The following is a 21,749-nucleotide window of genomic DNA, read 5'->3' as shown; positions in this document are numbered from 1 at the left end:
AATTTTTGAAAAAGTTTTTTCGTTTTTGCTGTCCCGTTCGCGTTCATAAACAAACACACATAAATTTAAGTTTGGTCTACACTTCAGTCTGTTTAAACAAGACAAAAAAGTTCGTTTTACCTTGTGCTACTGGCGAAGCCTAATCGACAAGAATTGACTTAAATCAGGGATGTCCAACCTTTTATTATAGTGGGCCGCATTGTCACTTGAAATAATTCAATGGGCCGCAGAACCTATTAAATTTCAAGAATAATGGATACATAAAGAGCTGACTGGTACATTTTAATTAGGCTAAGATTCAAAGTTCAAAATACTACTTCGAGTGAAAATGACTAGCGGCCCGCCAAAAATCTCAGGTGGGCCGCAAGTTGGACATCCCTGACTTAAACCAACTCAAATCCTTTAACCAGCTTTTTAGAAAGGAACGCGAGTCTAACTTAAGCCATTACTATACCTCGATAGGCACAGGCTACATAAAAAAGCGCATTTGTAATTCGATAAAGTTGCAATGTTAGTTCCGCAAACTTTGAAATAACGTTATTTTGTTTCATTCACATCTAGGCTACTGTACACGGATGTAATGTGGCCGTACATCGGGCAACGTAAACCGAAAACATGAACAGCAAACCTTCATAATAGAAATCACGTTTGGCAATTTAGCCTATCATTTGGGCCAGTGATTCTCAAAGTATAGGTCGCGATTTAAACAAGGTTCGCAAATGAACGAAAATGGGTCTCGCCAAGGCCATGCAAACCTATGTTTGTAATAAAATACATTGTTTCATAGTGAGTGAACCACATTACCACTGATTGTCCATGTCTGTCTGCAGTGTATAGGTACTTGAGAAAATGCTGAAAGAGTAGGCTAGGATGGCTGACATTTAAAACCAACTTAGCAACTACTGCAAAAAATGATTCATACAATTATTCTTTTTTTGTGTTGAAATATGCTGTTTGAAGCTTGGGTCGCGAGATGTTCACCAAACTCAGATTTGTGAAGACGCTAAAAAAGTTTTAGAACCGCTGATTTAGTCTACCGGTACCTTTGGAATTTGAAACGTCGAAGGCATGGAGATGTTTGAGACAGACTATAACAATTAAGTGACTGAAGGAAGTGCAAATGAATAACAGTTGTGAATGATTTTACACCTGTAGTAGAAAAGCGCGTAAACTATTAGTTGAAACAAAATATTAACTTTATTTAGAAATTACCTGTAAACTTGACAAACTGTATGCACAACATAGGATGTAAAAATTTCTATGACTCTCACCGCTTACGGCATAGGTGTCAAACTCCCGGCCCGCAGGCCACATCCGGCCCGCTTTACAATAAAACTTGGCCCGCAATGCTATTTTATACATTGAACTATTTCCGGCCCGCTAGATCATTGTACAATATAACTTACTTTATTCAAGTAAGAAACGAAATTACATCAAATCGCACAATACAGCAGCACAACAGTTGCCTCATCATACGATAGAATAAATCGATTTATTCCCAGCCAAAACCGTCAAAAAAAACAAAAATTTGGTGCTGTTTCGCTGACTGTTCCAATTCATATGCTCGTGTCACGAAACGTTCAATCAAGTTTTATCCTTACGGCCCGCGGCGTTAAATAAGTTTTGAGTTTTGGCCCCTGGTGCGATTGAGTTTGACACCCCTGGCTTACGGGCTATGTGCTTCGTACAACTACAAGCAAATATAGTTTATAGAAGACATTCTGCGAGAAAAAGATTTTTAAGGTTCGAAACTGGTGTCAATTTTAATAATCGTATTTATTTTGTAATAAAGCTTTAATTATTACCAAATAAGCGAAAGAAAATTTAAATCATTGTACTTAAAGGGTACCTGAACCGCTTTTAAACAAACTGTAGCATATTACTGCAGCATATTATATCAGGATACAGAAATGAGTTCGGGTGCAAGCACAACGCGCAAAGCGTTTGTGGTAATTGCTTGTGTGGTGTTCATCCTATCGTTAATACTTGCCTACCTGAACACTGCAGGAGTTAGTGAGTAAAGTTTTGAGATTTGATACTGGTAACAGCTTAATAGGCTACTGTACTGTTAACTGTTTACGGCTGGTAAAATATAAAATTATCTATATATCCATAATAGACAAGCTCTCAACTAAGCAGGTTACTCTGGTTGCCTATTTGCTTGGGCGAGTAAGCGACGCTTTTCTGTAGGGAAATGGCGCAATACTGCGTCAGTGTACGTAGTGCAGTGATAAAGTTAATCATTTTCAGGTATATATCGGAGCACAAATGGTGATGTTGACCGTAAGTACTTTCAACAAGCATCTCCAGCTGGAATTGCTTTCGGAATTGTATGGCCAATTATCTACATGTGGAATCTGGTTGCCATCGTTTATTTGGTGGCGTCATTGTTCTTACCAACAAATAAAAGTCCGGTGAACGTTGATCCTACCCTCGTGACTTACGTAAGTATTGACAGTTGTGAAGTAAAATTTTTATGGAGACGTTCACATGATCAAGGACATGATAACCCTCGTTTTGAATACATTATGGCTGGAAAGAAAATTAGGCTCCAACCATTTGTTTTTAGCCTTTTTTAGCTGCTTACATACTGGCCTGGTCATCTACCGTTGCATGGCTTTTTGCTTTTGACAACGAAATTCTAGGACTTTCTTTTGTCATCCTGATTCTAGCGGCCGGTTCGATTTATGTAGCCCTTGGCGTGTCATGTACAGTCGTACGGCAGAATGTTTTGCTCTTGGAAGCTAATTGTAAAGGTGGGTTTCTATGTTAATTTTGGTATCTCTTTGGAAAAAAGGACAAAAATCTTTTCTAAGACACAGACCTTCAAAATAAGGACAAATCTCTGAAATAAGGACAGTATGGCAACTCTGTCAATACACATTAGCAGATTCTTGTTCACAGTAATTATTGATATTAAGTACATGTCTTATTAATCGTTGATAGTAACAGTATTACTGCGTGTATACTCATATATTGTATATATTTATTATTTAGTAATGCTTTGGCTGGTTCGGATATTTCTCCAAAACGGATTGGGACTTCCCGCAACTTGGCTTACCATTGCTACTCTTCTCAACTTGGCTGACGTCATGATTTACGAGGACAGCATAAACTCAACTACTGCTATTCAAAGAGGTGAATGTGTGTTTCACGTTTATATGATATACAGTAACAAGTTTCAACGATGAAATTTGCGCTCAATAGGTACATATCATTTAAGCCTTCGGATTGCAAGGTGTGGTGCAATTTTGGACTGTTTGGAGTGTTAACTGAGTCGTTAAGACATTATTGACGTTTTTGTAATCTAATTGCTCGCTAAAGCAGTCGTAACATTTTGGTTGATAATATTAACCATTTTTTTCTTCTATGGCTACTTACTCAGTTAGTTTTAAATGCTTATAAAATTTTAATCAGGTATAAGTCTAGAAACTGTAGAATTTGCAAACCACTTAAATGACAGCAGATAACTTTCCCCGCTGTGCATAAAAACTTAGTAAAAGTATGATGCAAGGTTAGAGAGGGCCAACATAAAACCACGGAATTTTAGAAGGTTTGTAGTCAAATATAGGCGCTGTGAGCAAAGTTTTCTCAATCGGCCCTAATTTTTTGTGCAGGAACGGTTTCCATAGAAGACGGATCAACCGCAGCTTTATCTTTACTCTGGGTCATTGTTGTCGCCTGGTTTATCTTGGAAAATTTTGTGTGGGAAAAATATTTTCGTTACCTTTTCACAATTTATCCAGTCGTCATCTTAGCACTCTCCGGATTGATTGGCAGGCTACGCTTTGTTGAGGGTGCAAATCGCAATTTAGTTCTTGCCTCTGTCGAGCTTGGGTTCGCTTGCGTTGTGCTTTTAGTTCGGGTAGGACTGTCCATTTACCGGTACAAAACAAAACCAGTACTGGTTTAAAAGTACAAGTTTTAATATGACTGAAAGGTGAAAAGTAGTTTTTTATTTTTATTTGCTCGTTTACAGTGTTCTCATTTTTCATTGTTCACATGAAGCTGATATGAAAATTGGTATTCAACTGAAATGTCGGTTAGTTAAAAAAGTGTGCATCCGTTTGATGGCTTTAATGTTTCTGTTTGAATAATTCAATCTTCATTTGAGTAACTCCGTTTCTCTCTTGATATTTAGTGATTAGGAAGGTGCCTATGGTTGATCTATTGCCATTTTTTACGTCAGGTTTAAAATTATCGAATCGCGGCAATATCAAAGACTATTGTAGATTCATCTGTAGAACTGCTTCGCAGGCGTATCGAAATAGTAGCGAGAACCATACGCAGTACTATATGGATATACAGTATATAACTATATATATATGAAACAACTGTGTTTTGTTTCACTTGTTGCTTGCGCGTGCTTGCTCATTTAAAATCTTAATTGTTGATGAATTTACATGTATAGAATAACATATTGCAGAAAGTAACAAAACAGAATCAGCATTTAATTGAAAATATTTTTAAACAACTTTTCCGTCCGTCGTATTTACTTTTTAAAAATTATTATTATATGCTGTTTAACAATACAATAGACATTAAAAGCCATGCTCTTAATTTGTATATGCTCAGTACTAACGCAGTACCTGTACATAGAAAAGTTTGCCGTACAGTTTTGCCTGGTTCAATTGTAATCTTGAAGTGAAATCAGCATAATTATCGTTTCCCTATTCGTAGTTCTTATGGTTTCATTACAATATTGCATTTTACCACTTTCATGCCAATAACTCGTTACTAAATGTTAAACATAGCAATAAAAATACAATTCAACGCTGTCTTGCTTTAAAGGCAGGCATTAATAGCGACTTACGCCGAATGATAAATTGAAAAAATCTTAGAAATTAATCTTTAACAGGAACTTGCTGTAAATATCACAGTTGCGGCAGCGTATTTAGGATTCCTTTGAGGAGAGGCGAAGTTTTTAAAAGCTAGATCTAAAATTTCTAAAAAATATTACTGGTTGTCAAAGTACCGTATTTTTATGGTATGATTGTACTCTGTGTCTTATTTTTTGTCGTTTTTTATTATTAAACCATTTTTTAACAATTTATGAAACAGCACTGACCGCGTCAGCTGTTTTGTTCGACGACCTTTGGTCGATTGCGATTGGTTTCAATATCTTTTCTTTTAATGTTTCTTTATACGACGCCTAAATAAGCCATAAACACAAGCCTTTCTGTGGCTTAGGCCACTTTGTAAGTATAATTGTGTTAAGCGTTGTTGATGTCTCAGTATAAAGCATGGGTTACTAAACTCGATTTTATTATTCACTTTCATTCCGTATTAGCTTTCGTAATGTAGGCGTTGCGTAACATTTTGCGTAAAAACTGATAAAGAGAAACAAATTTAGCAATTTAACAAGTTTAATTTTATCCATTTGCTAGAGGCTGAATAAGTGCAAACCAGTAAACGTTTACTTTTAGCAGCTCGATAAAAACACGTGTAGCCTAAATTGCAATCACTTGCGCCATGTTTTCTTCAAACCAATTTTATCCTATAGGCCTACGTATTTTATTCATTGTAATTATGAAAATGTTTTTAGCGCCAAGTAAGGTCAACCAAATTTTAAATTAGCAAAACAAAGTAAAGATTATGCAGGCCAGTTAAAATACCTTAGTGTGTAACTACAGTTTTTAATTTCTTTTCCAAAAATGCACAAATAAGTTCAATTGAAATATGAGTTTATACTCTAAAAGTAACTTAGTCTACTGTGGGTACTACGACTACTAGTTAGTTTAGCTTTTGGTATGAGATGTACAGTATGTAACTGTTTAAGAATCCGGTTTCATTTCTGGCTGCAACAAAAAGCCTGGCATTGAATAATTTGAGATTTTCTTTGTTGGATTTACTTCTTACAAAGATTGTGTGTGTGCTAAGAGCAGCTAATATTCTGTATCTGGTGTGTGGCAATTAAGATTATTAGACCGACTTAAAGAAATTCTGGAAGTGCTTTTTCTACACTGCTAGTATATTCGCTTTTATATACATAGAACAACAACTAAAACGCTTACTTACTTTTCAACATTTTTTGTATTCAAAACATCAAAAACCTTGTTAACATAAACGATTTATAAAAAATTTACAGTGATGAAAACAATAAAGTAATAACGGTTTGTTATCTTGTTGCTACAAAATTATCAAAAGTTTTCAATGAATTTGTTGTCATTAGCGGTGCCACGCGCTTTAGAACTACTGGGTTCATTACAAAGCTTGTCTGTGAAGAAACACTAAGGTGGCAGTTTGTGTAACAAAGATCCACTGGCATTGAAGTTTTTGAGGACGACAGGTGGCAGTTTAAGCTTGGTAATAGTTCCGTAGATGCGACAAGTGACCTTGAACGACACTTTCGCAAATTTTTACTCGATTTAAGTCCTGAGAATGGCGTTTGTCCCAACGCGTTTATGTGCATAGTCATTAAAGAGAAAGCCGCAATAATGAGGTAAGTTACAAGCCCAGGAAAATGTTTAAATGAAGCCCAAGGGCGATGACTTGAGAAAGCGCAGTTTCCATCCGGATTCGTTTTGCTTTCTCTCCGCAGTTGCTCATAGAATTCTCGCAATTGTTTTCGACTGTCGTTGTTCTTGTCGTTATATTTTCTGCGCTGTTTTTGGTTCCAAACGTGCCAGTTTTTGTTAGTTACGTCTTGGTTGTTGGGCTTGGGTGGTAAAACAGTAGGATATCGATTGATGACGCTGATTTGCGGACTTTCAAAGAAAAATCCTAAATTTCCTGATGCGGGAGTGGGGTGATCGCTAAAACAAAGGCAACAACGCAATCAGATAACTGTTACCAATTTAAAAGCGCTGAAAATGTAATAAGTCATAATACACCATCTTCAGTACTAACGAATGTCGGCGGTACCTTTTATCAAGGGGCATCCACAGATCACGGAATCGATGTTTCTTCACTTTCTGTTTTTGTTTCTTCTTTTTTCTTCGTCGTGATTGGCGAGATTTACCCCGTTTTTTTGACGCTCGATGTCGATTTTTTCTGTTAGGTGAAAGAGTTAACTGCTGTTATATACAAGGAAAATGTAGTCTCGCTATCCATATTAAACTTTGCAAATGTTTCTTAAGTTTTTCAAGTTAAAATTTAAAAACGTTTTAATTATCATGAAATATTGCGACATCTTTTTGAAGCGGCGTATATATATGCTAACCTGCTTCGCCTGCTACCGCTTCGAGGACCTTGAGCAGAATGAGGCCTTTCCGACAGCCATGTGCTTGTAAAGTCATAGTTAAAAAGCGATAAACCACTGCATAAAAATGTGTCGTAAGGTCGCGCTACAGAGTTATTGTGAAGTATTGAGCTTTTAACTGTTGTCAGTATTACGTTTAATTTCAAAACTTTATTCTAATTTGAGGCATTAGTAGTTGTGGGGTAAAACTAAGAAACTTGTTATATCAAAATTACTACTACATAAACTAACAAGCAAACTTCTATTACCTTTCAAAGTTATCCGGTGTGACATTTTCAATTTCATATTCATGTTGTTGTAGAAAGCTTATAACTGATCCGTTACCCAGGAAATGTCCTGAAACAAAATAGATTGACGTAGGCTATAGTTGTTTTTGCAGATAGGATAGAGACCTATGCCATGAAAAAATTTGTCACTACCATTCTTTAAAGCCGTGTAAATCAAACGCTTAAGCTGATAGTGCCTTTAAAAGTGAAAGGTAATCTACAAGGCCACTTCTCGTACTTTGCCTGTCATCCGAAATATTTTGTTTTTAAGATAAGCGTTCGCTCAAACACTTCAGCTTTGACGAATGCCCTTGATCGACACGTTTTGAATGGTCTATTGAAAGACGGGACAATAAACTAGCGTATAGCCTGATAAGGCTGCCAGCTCTAATACCTTTGTTTCAAGATCACAACAAAATCGAGTAATCCATACTAACGCAAGGATACTTACGTATATGCTCAAACACGGAACCTGGTTTGTGTATTCAGTGAAATGTTTGGTCACTCGTAATGGAGTAAGATTGTTGATATATTGAAGTTAAAAAAATCTAACATCAACATGCATTTAGTATCAATTTTTTGTTTAGAATATTTGAAAGTTAGCAAAAAATAATTTTTCATATACGGTCCATGATCTCTGGGTTGTTACAAAGTCTCAATTATTATCAGCATTTGCCTTGTAAACTTTGATTTAACGTTTTTAGATATTAGTGGAGATACCAGATGTATTTTTTATGTATCCTATGTCTTCAAACCCTTGTTTTTTGAGGAGATTTAACCAAATAATCCCGACACTTTGGTCTCTAATGATCAAAAGGCATCAGATAAGCTGAAAAGATCTTTTAACTGCAAAGATTCTCACAAAACCAGAACAATATTGTCGGGTTTATGTTTTTCGTTGTAAGTTTCTCAAAGCGGGATTTGCACGTAATCTCCGGAAAATACCTGCATCTGTAACGTCTTTGAACGATAAGTATTTTCACATGAAGCAGTCTGTTGCAACGTCTTTGAACTATGCCTTAACACGTGAAGCGCGTTTGTACACACAAGCATGTTGGGATCCAAATATGGCTAACTATCCGAAGTTAAGCTAGTTCGCGTGCAAGTCTCTGCATGTAAAGGGAAGTCCTACCTATCGCAAGGGTGCATTCAGAGACAACAATTAGTGCGTACGAAAATAGGCAATTACATACCCGACATTCCACAAATTTGACGGGGAAGATATCGCTGAATGGGCGTCCGTAACAAAGTAAGCAAAACAAGTGGACATTAGGCAAATGTAGCCATGGGTGAATGCCAACGTTGAGGAAATAGTCATATAATATGTCGCTAAGTGGGGTGAAAGCGGCTTACGTTTTTGCGGCGGCTGACGGCGAATCAACAGTCCATTAGGTTGCTGAGTGTTTCGATATTTATAATTTATCAACACGGCCCTAAAGAAGTGCTTTGCGTTATCAATAACTCCCTATTCACTGCACGATGAAACTAGCTTGTGGCTTTTATGACTGACTGACTGATTGCGTGCGGGCATATGTGTGGTCTCTGAAGTACCTGCTTGAAATAGATATTTACCGTGTCCAGGCGCATGCAAAAATCTTTAAAAACATTGATACATGGACACTCGCCACCAAGCAAGATTGAGCCATAGAGCAAACTTAAGCATTCCTGTAGCCAGCTCTTTTATAGTTTGTAAATAAAACCACTTCCGTTTCACCTACTCATCTGAACGTTGTTTCAGCTAACGTTACTCCAAGTATATTTCTTTTCCGGATTGAAATCTACGATATCTTCATGATAACTCAAGGCTAAGTAAATTGATTGCGAAATATTTTATTTAAACATTGCTGCCTTATAAAAATTGGCCCAAATTAACGTCTTTATCGATAAAATTAAACCATGCAAGCGTGTGAAGAATTTTAAACCGAAAAATTAAAGCTAAGTTATGGTCAACACGTCAAATGGTTGTTATTTGACCATAACTTAAACAAACGCAACGACAACAGCAATCAAACACAGCTCAGCAAAACCTGTTTCGGGAATTCTGACATTTTTAACCCAAACCAGCTTCAATCTGGAGAGCAGTTATAAAAGAAGAGATTGTGTTGTGTGGATCAATTAGTTTTGAATGTTACCTAAACCACCTTTGTGTGTTTATATTTGCATTTAAACCTTATCAGCTTAAACGTCCCTTCAAATGTCGGTTGGATTCATGTTAGTTGACATTGATATCGCGATCGCAAATTAAGTCAGCTGCAACTGAATCGCAATACGTTATTGTTTTGGCATAATCACTGTACAGACTAGCAAAATGAGTTACTAAAATGTCAATCGAAAACGTGCCTAATTTCATTCCGTTGTTCGTTTCAAGTATATCTGCTTATGAATTGCGCTTGTTCTTGAGCATTCTTAAGATATCTTTGTCTTATCTCATTTTATTTTGTCAATTTTAATTGGGTTAGGTTTCTATGTTAAAGATAAAGGAGCTCCCTTTACCTGTAAGTGGAAGGCCAACCAGCTCCCGACCGTTTTCGTGTTTATTTTTCTAATTATTGAGGTGTACCGGCGCGGTTTTAAATCGAGATATTTCGTCTAAAAATAACGTCATTTAATGGAAAATCTGTTTCAACATGTTTGTCGAACGATTTGCGCAAACAAACAGAAGCTTTGTGGATTGGTGTTCCTTTCATTTATAAGGAGAATAACAAACTGATGGTTTGTTATTCCGCCCGAATTTTTCCCTAACGCGTGCCAGACCGATGGGCGTTTCTAGTTCCTCCCAGAAAATACCTCGTTCATACGCCGTCATACAGAGTTTTGCTTTCAAAGGGATGATCCTGCGCTAACTTAACAACTTAATTCACCACTGAAAAGTCGTTTATTTGGCCACCCTGGAAGAACAAGGCAAGCACGGCAGGTAGTAGACCTACATCGTTGCAGATTAATCGAACTATAAGCGCATTGGTCTCGGCTAACAAAGCTTAGTCGCAGACAACGTTTTGAAAGGAAATTGAACATCAGTGAACGGGGCAGACTACTACTGCAACGATCTACTTGTCTGCTGGGAACAATAACACGAGATCACTTCCAGATAAGGAAACGACCTACTGAAACGTCTGTAACCAATTGGTGAAGCTGTGGAAGTTACGGTTTTTGAGTAACCACATTTCTAGAATCCATCTGCACAAGCTTTGACAGCGTGCAAAGTATTATCTACGTCATGAGACTTTTTATTTATCGATGATGTCATTCTTACGTCAAAAACGGTATAGAGTATGTTTGAAGATAATACATGAGAAATTTTTTTTTAACTTTGTCGTCATTCACATGTTTGATTTAAGTAAGTCCTAAGCTTAATTATAAGTTTGTGTCCTTTGAAAAACTATTTGTACAGTTTAGCATTTCTGTTTCATGAGGAATTGTTTGCTGCGAACAGCCACACTCCAAAAAGAACTGTTTTTCACTCGTGTTTTTTCCCAGTAATTTGTCAACTTGTTGACCGCGTGAGCCTAAACTCCCCTTAATCTCAGGCTAAGCCTGGTTTATGCCGGTTGGCAACATTATACTTATCTGTTCGACGATGCACAAAGGGGTAGGGTCGCTATGCTTGGCAGTGAGTAATCAGAGCATTATACCGCTAGTCCTACTGTCCTACCGTCACACTTGGTTTCGTTTGACCCTGTTCCGGACGATTTGACCTTTAAGTAAACCTGGTCACCGACTTACAGGACTACACGTGACAAAGGACATCGCTAATCGTTGCATCCGTTTCATGCGAGCGAACTCAAACCCGGTGAAGTGTTTGCACTGAAATTGGTAGCACCCTTCACGCTTACAAATGCGAGACCAGCTTCATTACAATGCAAAACCGTTCGTTTGAGATTATGATTCACAAAAGGGCTACTTCATTTGCAAACAGATTTTGGAGTGATTTCTCACAAATGCACATTTGCAAACTGCACTTTCGCTATATCGCTCAATTTCACGCACTTCTTTTCACATGCAAGCCTGTCATACGTTAACCAACAGTTTCAAGATTGCTGCGTTGTTTAGCCAACGAGAAACGCTCTCAAGCATGAGTGGAATATGTGTTATGTACACCGCATCAAGTAACGTAATGTATGAATGTACGACTTGTGTGGAGTGGCACCTTAAAATGTCGTGACCTTATTTACTACTTACACATTGTTACGCTAGAAAAATCTGTGCGGCATGATTTACAAGGGTTTTAGAGTTGTTTGCAGTATAAACTGGATATGTTTGACAACTTACCGATAATAGAAAAAAGCCTGATTTAAAGTGGCAAAGCTTGTTGAAAGTTTTTAAAGTGACGCTTAATTTTGGTTGTCTTCGAAGGTTTTTTGGAAACTGGTACTGTTTGGATAAACCGCTAAGTTTATTATTTTTACTATAGTTTGAATGTTTTGCTTATGCGTTTGAAAGACTTTTATAAGCGATACCTCGAACGTCACAATGTAAAGGCACCGTATACGCGCGATAATATTGTCGCCAATGACGGTTTTTGTCCCGGGCTATGGACTTTGTTCGCACGTCTTACACCGACAGGGGGATAATTAGGAAATTTGTTTTTCTAGAAACCAACTTTCAGTTATTATAAGCAGCGATAACACACTATGTTCGATGGCTTTTCAACAGCACCGTTTCTTGTACAAATACATCTATCATCACAAAAACCCACTGACCTGTACCGAAGGCGAAAAAGAAACTTTCGCCCGAGTGTTCTTCCAACAGAGTTCTGACGCGCTCAGCCATGCGTCGGTTGCGGCGGTAGATTAATTCATTTTTAAAATATGAATCGATCTCAGCTTCCATAAGTAATTCGGCTTCTTTCTCCCGGTGCGTTGTCAACCAGCCGCTGTTGTTGGCCATTTTCGGGACCTGATCATGCGGTTAAGTTTTAATTTATTACCCCGTGTAATTATTGAAACATTCAATAGAGAAACACTTTTACTGAGCACAAACACGCTTCACGTATTATCGATGAGTCATCAGATTCTACGTAAAACGCATAAAAGCTTTTAACTTCAGCTTACAAAACATCAATTAATTAAACGCGCAACAATCGCGAAAAGCAACATAGCGTTGGTGACTAAATGGGGTCGACTATGTCACCTGTTGATAACAATAAATCAGCAGCGTCAACATTGTGACATTGCTGCTGTAACTAATCATATCAGATATACTTGATGCAATTTTACCTGAGTCGTGTCCTTGTCGAATATCGCCGAGTCCAGCTCCCCGCAGTTGTACTGGTTAATGAGATCGTCTGTTGTGAATGGGACCTCCGTTTTTCCGTGTCTTAGTTGTTCTTGGATGGTTAGGGTGTGATTTAACGCAAATATTACCTTCACAGAGAGGAGATTGTGCTTAACCAACTGCACAGATTTGCCGAAATGTTTTAGAAAAAGTTTTATTTTCACACCTGAGACATGTTAAGGCCGTTGAGGGGTTGACATTGTTCATCGACCTTCTCCACTGCCCCAATTTTCTTGCCCATTCTCTCCGCTTGACGGGCCAGGTACAGATCGAGGACAGGAATGTTCCGAGATCTCACGTCAGCCTCCGTCAGTGAATTGATCATCAACATCACCCAGACCGGTTTCATTCGTTCCCAATTTCCGACGATGGCTTCGAAGAGATAATCGGCGTAGATACCTTTTTCAACATACATAGAAAAACGTATAATAATGAATCATTTTCATGACCACTTTTTTACTTCATGTATACAGCATTTCATTGTGAAACAGGGAGTTGCATTATCCGGAAGTGAACTAGTTTTTCTAGTGTTAGTAAAATAGGACAACAGTATAAGCGTCGTTAAAATTTCGCACTTTTCCCTCCTTTATCGGATGTGACCCAGTCTGGCATCACTTTCTTCACATATTCCAGGTGTTGTTTCAACCTTGTGAAGAGTTGCGTTGGCAAAATTTGACGCAAATCCGTGCCCCTTGGCAACATCTGACAGCGAGTAAGATTTGATATTGTTGGAGCATCGGTGAGATCGAGTTCGAAGAAAATGTTTTTGCTGTCTTTAAATGCTTTCTGCGAAGTGAAAATTTTCGTTTTATAATTATCCATCTTTTCGCACAAGGAAAGCGGTGCCTACATTTTGCAAACGCCTTCTCTTTTCATATCACCTCTACCGTTTGACTACAAAACTTTTCTAATTATTCAGAGACCGAGGTGGGCTTACTTTCTGTTATAGGTACTTCAGCTATAGCGGTTAACATACCTTTGAGTTTTTTGGAATGAAATCCCATACCCGTGTGTAAGGTACGTGGATTGTTCCAAACAAATATGCCGGGGGACTTCTTTTTATCTCCCAAAGAAATGAGCTCTTCCTCACCTATACGTACAAATGTGTTCAAAAACTGACGTATGCCAAAATTATTCATTACACGCAAATTTCATTAGCTCATACGTTTTATCACTCCAATTTGTTGTAAGGTTTGCATACCTCTTCTTTGCATATGGCCCTTGCAATAACTTTCCCATTCACGATGATTGCCAAGTGCACGATGTAAAATAGAACCAGTGCAGATGTCCTTGAAAAACCCTGACCGTACATACTCGTCGAATTTTCTAAGAAAGTCTCTAATCCTACTGCATAATTCTACAAATGTAAATTCGATGCTTCTGCACTATTGTCGCTTTTATTTGTAACAAAATCACCTGAAATGGGAAACGAGGCAATTAAAAAACATTTATGCTAAGATATTTTACCAGCACTATACCCCTCTACTGGTTAAGAGACCCGTGCAAGCTTACGCACGTTCTGGCGTTTTTCGAAGTGCGTCTCCGGTTTTTATTCTCTCGTCACAACAGGGAAAAAATACCACTTGTTGCGCTTGTGGACCCCGGACTTTTCAAGAAAGTTTCGCCGGATTATGTAGAACCTTGCGTCGCCTAAGCGCCTGTCGTAAGCCTGCTGTTCGTGTTAGCTGACCAGTATAATCGTCGAGTACCATCAGTTACTGTACGTTTCGTTAATCTTCACAAGCTAGCAACTAGCGTGTTTAATTTGGTTGCTTAGAACGATTTGTGGGTGACCCGGGGAGATAGTTGCGCAACCGTATATTCCGATCACTTGTCACGGGTGCCATGCAGTCTCTGCAAGTACTTTGAGCCAGTCTACCTGTATATAACGTCGTCTACACAACGCTACATTTTTCAGTGAAATCCTCGGTTTGTAAGTTTCTATGACTGAGAACTTTCCAGAGCGTAGCACTGGATTGTTTTCTCCTTGATCGATGGTTTTTCCCTAAAGGAAAACAAAATATCAGAAACTGTATCTTCTTTATACTCTACATTTCAACTCGTGTTTATCAAACTTGATTTGTTTGTCTGGTAAACAGACCTCTAGCGCAGAATGTCGCAATATTAATACGACGGTTGGAATAACGTTGCCACATTACTATCACCTCAATCAATCATCGAATTGAAACCCATTGATAACGTATTGCAAAAGTATGCGAGCCTTTTATTTGCTTTAGACCGGATGAGCTTAAAGGATTTTATTTAGAAATGCTCCTGCGAAAAATTGATATCTTTTATCGCGCCATTTTTGGTATAGCTGTTCACAATAGGAACAATTACCACAGTTATAATTGTTTATTTGCATTTAATTAACTGATGAATGCAGATAGATCGTTTTGTAATTGGGACAAATTACCAGCTGCACTTGCAGAACAGCGGTTGGCTGAGCGCCAAGTGATGAAATTTTGGCCGGCTGGGTGCATTTTTCCTGAACCAGGTTACCGTGTTGAGACAAGTCTCATTTCGCTCTTTTATCTCACGTTTTAACTTTCAGCCGGCACTACGCCTATAGTCCCAGACCAAGTAGGCTACTTGGAGCTTATCCCTTTTGATGCATTCATATAGCTGGGCCATCATTCTACGGTCGGATGCCGCGTCAAAACGTGGTTGGCCGACATGTCAACCGCGGCACGTGAATGGGACTTGATCAAATAAACGTCAGGAATCCCTGGTTTTAATCTTTTCACTCACTTCTTTCCAAAACTCCTAAGAGTTGAAAACGCAGGGATTTTGTTTCATTGGCGGTGATGTGTACGAGGATTTAGAAGAAAAAAATCGTCATCCACACAAACAGGTGCATCTAGACCATTTATTTAAGCCAGTTGCAATGAAGCAAGTCGAATCTCATCTAGGACACGAAGGAAATCAAAGGAGAAACGTCCAAAGCTCTTGCAAACACAGACAAAGCGTGAATTTTTTCAGAGCTGACTCGATGAAAATGTGCACTAATTCGACAATAACTTCGTCAGGCCAAGTTGCGTTTTGAAAAAAATAGCAAAATCCATTTTTGGAGCGTTTCTCTTTGGTTCTTTGGTTTGTCGGCAGCCTTGGAAAATTTGCTACAGGTTCTGTTTAAAATGACTTAAAATAGAACCATTTTGTAAGCTTTTGTAAGCATACAACACTATGTTATCAAAAAGTAACTAGTTTTTTGTACTTAAATTGTTTTTTCTATAGAGTATATTTCAAGACTTAAACAAGTATTTCTCGCTTGTTGGATAGGATCTGAAAGATCTTGATTGCTTTCATGTTTGTATGTTTTCGATGACTTGCTGTGCGTTGCCTAAATACCTAAGCCGTCTGTGACTTTTGACCCAAGCGACCTACATCATGTTTTACAAGAATGTCAAGTTAATAACAATTGAAAATGTGTGGCAACATAAGTGATGATGCGTGACGAATTTGATTTCACAGCAGAAAATTGCCAAGGCTTCCTATACAGATGACCAGAATTTAATCCACTGAATCATATGGCCGTCCTTTTAAGGCGATGTCAAGGAGTTAGAAGCATTCAATGTGGGCATTTGATGTACCACAATTAAATACAAGTAAACAATTTCATAGCTACAGCGTTGTAAAGGTTTGTTCTGTTAATAGCGGCCCGGTTACCGAGCAAGACAGACCTATCAGTTTGTGTGCTGCGTCATACTCCAGAAGTGGATTGAAACAAAAGTTTCAGCTTTTGTTTCCTAATTCTGAGTTGTTGTACGTCAAACTAAAACTTTAAATAAATAATTTTTCGGAAATTCGGGCGTTTGTTTGGCGCCAGCATAATGCAGCGTCGTCTTACACTCACATTTTGTAGCCTAATACAGCGATTGTGCTCGTTAACATATTGCCTATACTACATTTTGTATTCGTCAAAATTGAACGCATTGCTATGTTAACCGTGTTTAGATTGACCGTGCCAGATATAGACGGGGAAGCAACTTGAGGTATGATCTTTCACTGAGCTATGCGGCTTGTTTAGGCTTGCAATTAACCCATTGAATGATGGACATGTAGTTGGCATGTTAAAGAGTAATTGCAGCCGGTGGCTTGCCGCTACGCGAGCTTCCCACTGCGCTGGGACAGAAACGTTTTGCAGCAATAACAACAGATTACAAGTTACTCCAGTTGTTAGCAAGGAGTGGTGTCTTTGACATTTTAAATTAATCGTTACAGCACATATTGTCAAGCACAATCGTATGTTTGACAGCGTGACGGTTTTGTGGCGCAAATTGTTTTGGAGAAGCAACTCCTTCAAGCTCGTATTGTCATCTATTCCACTCATTTTGCTTCGCCAATGCTAACCTATTATAAAAAAAAATTATTAAAACCAACGTCACCGGGGAGCAAAACCCAACTAAAGTGAACTTTGTTAGTCAGAGTGGAAAGTCGCAAAACCACGGGTATTGATTTCGTTACAACTGTAAGTGATCCTTGTCGTATCTCGATTAGATATCTGATGACCGCATAACCGCAGGTGTACATTTTAAGCAGAAGGCTATGTGACGGAAAACGGTTATAATAAACGATTTTAAAATCCAAACCAAACGTTTGAAGTAGTTTCGGGATTTCGCATTCAAAATTAAGTCATAAGAAAAATAATCTATTTTCTCACTTACAAATTACGTCTCCAAATGAGATCCAGGCCGCAAAGTTTTATAGCGTTTAGCTAAATGATGTAACCAAATACTATTTACGTCAAAAACTGTTTTTTACAGCATGACGGTTGTTTTAAAAAATTTTCCATGGGAAATTTGTTTTATGACTTAAGCATGGAACGATAGAGGATATGATTTTACTACAACGACGTTATAAAACCTTTTGGCGCCAGCAAATGACCACTTTAACGATAATATGAAAACACTTTATATTTTCTCTAGGATTTGACGTCTAGAAAGTTTTTCAAAGCGTTTAACATGACTTCGTCAACAAAAAATGTCATCAGAAAATATTGAATGACGAGAAAAAACTTGGTAAAAATGGATTTATAAGCAGTAATTTGGTTGCATGGACAAATCATAAAAGGTTATTGCACGTTAATTGAACAATCTCATCGGTTGTTATCTGAATCCGGGACTACTTTGCCGGTTTTGGGTAAAATCATCACCATGTAATCGATCGATTTTTGCCCTTCACAGCTGATTTTCGACGCTTAATCGTATTAACGATTTCGCGCGCTTAATGCTCATAACAGACTTCTCAGTTTATACCAATCACGTATATACGCTGACGACTCCCGCATTTCAAGCGGGCATTTTTTCACAACAATTATACATGGCAAGCAAAAGGCAGAGGCCCAACGAAATAGATGAAAGTTTTCAAAATTTTCAATTAACTTGATAATCCAATACTTGCAATATATTATTCAAATTGTGCTAACGCGATATTCGATTCCAGCCCATATTATGTTGTTCATTTATATAATATCATTGTTGTTATTACTCCAAGTACTTGAAATGGTTAAATTGAACATCGAAGTTAAATGCAGCTGCTGTGAGACAAAACATTGGGAAAAGTGGACCAAGAAGGTGTTCGAGTTCGTTAAGTTCAACCGAAGGGCGCACAGAACGGAAAAATACACTCGAGTTAGTTGTACGGCTTGCTAAAGTTTTTACTGGCAGGTTTAAACGTAGCAGTCAACTGACTCCGATATCAGTGTGTTTTGAAAAGTTTGAAGCAGCTATCTTAAAACCACATTGGCAGTTGTAAGGAGAAAAAAGTTGGTTTTCTTATTCAACATCTTATCAAACCTGGCTATTTATTGAGCTTGTGCTGAACTAATTTATTCAAGTCAGCCAAGAATACCAGCGTTTGGAGCGAGTCGACTTCGCTTATGCCTTAGATTGTTTTGCCCGATCTTGTTCGATGTTACTTCAACTTCGGTTTTAAATTTTGTGTAACTTATTGTATTAATTATCGTCAAATTTTAAAAGAAATACTTTCCGTTTTCAAATCGCGAATTCTTTGTTATTCTATACGACTTGCGTATAGCGTTGGGTGTTGTATGTGGTCGCATTTGACAGTTGCAATGAGGTTTGTAAATTAATTGCAATTATACCTTTTTGACAAACAAAACTGCAGTAACTAACAAAGCAACATTCTGGCATGAAACCGATAAGTACATAATTCATATTCAACCGTAATGATAGCAATGATAAATTTTTCTTTGTAGGAGTAATCGATTATGGCCAACTTTAATAGAATATAATTGTTTTTTACTTCAGTTTGTTTTCGTATATATTTCTTTTCATTAATAATTCTTTTGTAATATTTCTGTTTACAGATGCAAATGGAGTTTAAAAGCTTAAGTGGATCTGCGGTAATGACGCCACTTTTATCAGAATGGCTTTTGTTACGCAGTTTTTATGAACATGGATAAATTTTGTTGATTTCTGATGGTCTTCCATAGCACTATAAACATTTCTGTTACTTCAACTCGCTGAAGGCTGAAAACATATTTCTATCCGAACATCTTCTCACAATTTCTTATTTTTAAGTATTCCTGAACTTGTGCTGGCAGATTTTGACTGTATTCCCAAGCTCTGAGAAATTTTTAGAAGCAGCGAATTTGACAATATATATGAATTGCGATATGTATTTGAAGAAGTTGCGGCTGTAGTTTTGTTCATTAAGATCCTGGACAGATGACGTTTGAATTGCTGTCAGTTTTGCAACAAGTAAACTTGTTTATATGCTCATCCATAAAGGTCTACTATATAGATTGATCAAAACAACAACCCTTGATGAATAATCACGTGATAAGCAATAAACACATTGGATCATGCAATTCTTTTTGTTCGGTCTATATCCGCAAAATCTGCCAAATTATGGTTGAAGACTGTTTATGAGTGCAAACTTACATAAAGCGTTACCACTAAGGATTGCGCCAATTTAACGTTTATATAAATGCAGACGGTTTTCGATGAAGGGGATGATATGTACATTATGGCTTTAGACTCTTTGGGCTAAGCTACTGTATATGCAGTTCGCGCATGTCTGTCATTAAGTGATTATTGCAGCACAGCAAAAGTGCAAGAAAAACAGACTCAGCATGCGTGCTCACAAAGCAAAATGTGGTATCTTATAGGCAGTGAAGAACTTTCTTGACAGCAGGCCGTAATAACGGAACTCCAAATAATGACGATAATCAAGCGAAGTAGTTTTGTTGGTGCCTTCTTAATCCAACCGTACATCCCATGATGCCACTTTGCTATTTTCAAAACGTCTAATCGGTTCGGTTGGATAACTGTTCTAATCCGTTACGATGCCCTCCTAAATACTATAAGCGTCGCACGTCACAATGTCCGGGTTATCACTGCTTAAAGCTATCTGAGTTATTTCTACAATAAAAGATCAAAAAGACACAGCCGCCATAGTCTTATCGCTTTTAGTCCGTTAACAACATAGTTATCCCCTAGTCGGTATTCGAATCTATTTTTGTCAAAAGCACCATATTTAGATGTCCCTCAAGCTCATCTATGTTATATCGCGCTGGTATTAAAAGACGTTGCAAATACTTTCTGGCTACAAAGTTTGAAAACAAGCTGATATTAAGAGATCGTGGAATTTTATCTGACAAATCTTAGGGTCTTGTACAGTACAATTACAAGCAGCAACCTGTACGGCCAATATCGGCGTGAAAACATATCAATGCCCGCTCAGGTATAGCCTACATAGGGAAGTTTTTCTGGCTGCCCTGCTGCATATTTATGTTATTGGGTATTATAGGCTTTTTTATGTTTGTCCACTGCCCGCTTTACAGAAATTAAAAGGTTTTAACCAGGTTTTGTTGGACAAACGGTGCTTTCGTGGCTTTTAAACGTGTTGTTATGTATAATAATGTGTAAAGTGTTATAAGTAATAGTTCTGCTTAACTATCTTCCGCCGAAAATTAAACACAGACTTAATCTCATGACTTAAAGGGCAATCAAGGTGAAGCTACAGTTTAACTTCATTCAATTTAGCCCTGGTAAGCTTGCCAATTTTTGGTGTCTGCTTGCGAAAACTTTGAATGGCTTGCTCTTATAAAACCATTTCAAAGAAAAATAAATTTTTTGAGTCATTACTTTGACAAGCTAACTAGCAGCATGATGTATGATGTTTTATTTGTGCCGGTAATTTTCGTCAGTGAATAGGCTGTAATTCTATTAAGTCTCGACCCAAAGGCAGCTGCACATCCAGTCCAGGCTATATACTATCGATCATCGACTGAGTCTGACGTTGTTGGCAAGGTCATTTCTTCCTGTAGCTTTGTTTAGGATATTTCGATTGGTAAGTTTAAACTTAAAGCACTGCTGACATTCCAAAAGCAGCCCCAACCCCAGTGTAGGAACAGGGTGTTTTCGTCGGCAGAAAGTTACTGTTGGCACCTTGTTTTAAAACAACTCAGCTGTCGCATCGGGGCATGGCAAGGAACGCGTGCTTTCTCCTTATATGGCTCTCGATATTGATCGGTAAAAACGGCCAACAACTATGGGAGTAAATCTAATTAAATTCTCATTAGGGTGTTTACCACCTTTGATACGCACGTGAGCACTTGAGCAATTGTTACGCGAACTTTACGTCCACGCCTTGGTTACCGAGCTGCTTAGCACACGTAAACGATGACTCGTTGCATATGACGTCACCCACCTATACGTGATGAAAAGTATCTTTGACACAAATTGATGTTTACAGGTGCAAATTAACATGAAAGGTTTTTCGGAGTTTACCGGCTTGTTTTGAGTGCATCTCGGTGTGCCGTGGCAGATGCAAAGGCTATTACACGTATAATTCATATGATAATATTTCTAATCGGTTGTTTGATTAAATAAATTTGTGAGATTTTTATTAGCTGATTTGTGTATTTCTCTTTCTTCTGATACATTTTTTTCTAACTTATAGGCCTAGAACATGTCTATTGGTGTAAAAAAGTATTTTTCGGGAACAAACGTTTTTTTTTCAAAATGTAACTCTTATTC

At 37.8% G+C, this 21,749-nt stretch overlaps 2 protein-coding genes across 2 annotated transcripts; one reads left to right on the top strand and one right to left on the bottom strand.

Moving 5' to 3' along the window:
* Nucleotides 1-1,684: 1,684 nt before the first annotated feature.
* LOC143460393 (uncharacterized) lies at nt 1,685-4,066 on the top strand. Its single transcript, XM_076957882.1, has 6 exons — nt 1,685-1,743; nt 1,902-2,013; nt 2,251-2,444; nt 2,570-2,756; nt 2,998-3,138; nt 3,618-4,066. Exons 2-6 carry the CDS (start codon nt 1,911-1,913, stop codon nt 3,911-3,913), a joined length of 921 nt encoding a protein of 306 aa, XP_076813997.1. The 5' UTR covers nt 1,685-1,743; nt 1,902-1,910; the 3' UTR covers nt 3,914-4,066.
* A 1,948-nt stretch (nt 4,067-6,014) lies between these two features.
* LOC143460549 (metalloprotease TIKI1-like) lies at nt 6,015-14,344 on the bottom strand. The gene is made up of 10 exons (XM_076958110.1): nt 13,943-14,344; nt 13,718-13,831; nt 13,317-13,527; nt 12,908-13,140; nt 12,684-12,830; nt 12,168-12,363; nt 7,450-7,537; nt 7,163-7,258; nt 6,865-6,993; nt 6,015-6,755 (listed from the first exon to the last, which is right to left on the bottom strand). Exons 1-10 carry the CDS (start codon nt 14,051-14,053, stop codon nt 6,119-6,121), a joined length of 1,962 nt encoding a protein of 653 aa, XP_076814225.1. The 5' UTR covers nt 14,054-14,344; the 3' UTR covers nt 6,015-6,118.
* Between the last annotated feature and the right edge of the window lie 7,405 nt (nt 14,345-21,749).

The sequence above is a fragment of the Clavelina lepadiformis genome, chromosome 5 (assembly GCF_947623445.1).
Source record: "Clavelina lepadiformis chromosome 5, kaClaLepa1.1, whole genome shotgun sequence".
Classification (NCBI taxonomy): Eukaryota; Metazoa; Chordata; class Ascidiacea; order Aplousobranchia; family Clavelinidae; genus Clavelina; species Clavelina lepadiformis.
Note: the sequence above shows the minus strand (reverse complement) of the source record. Positions and strands in the feature narration are given on the sequence as shown.

Bases quoted from the DNA above. Each gene is read 5' to 3' on its own strand.
- LOC143460549 (XM_076958110.1), bottom strand. From the start codon at position 14,053: ATGTACGGTCAGGGTTTTTCAAGGACATCTGCACTGGTTCTATTTTAC. The intron at 13,832-13,942 runs GTATGCAAACCT...TTGTACGTATAG, and splicing joins GGGCCATATGCAAAGAAGAG to GTGAGGAAGAGCTCATTTCT. The intron at 6,756-6,864 runs GTACCGCCGACA...CCTTTGTTTTAG, and splicing joins TGGATGCCCCTTGATAAAAG to CGATCACCCCACTCCCGCAT.
- LOC143460393 (XM_076957882.1), top strand. From the start codon at position 1,911: ATGAGTTCGGGTGCAAGCACAACGCGCAAAGCGTTTGTGGTAATTGCT. The intron at 2,445-2,569 runs GTAAGTATTGAC...ATTTGTTTTTAG, and splicing joins ATCCTACCCTCGTGACTTAC to CCTTTTTTAGCTGCTTACAT. The intron at 3,139-3,617 runs GTGAATGTGTGT...TTTTTTGTGCAG, and splicing joins AACTACTGCTATTCAAAGAG to GAACGGTTTCCATAGAAGAC.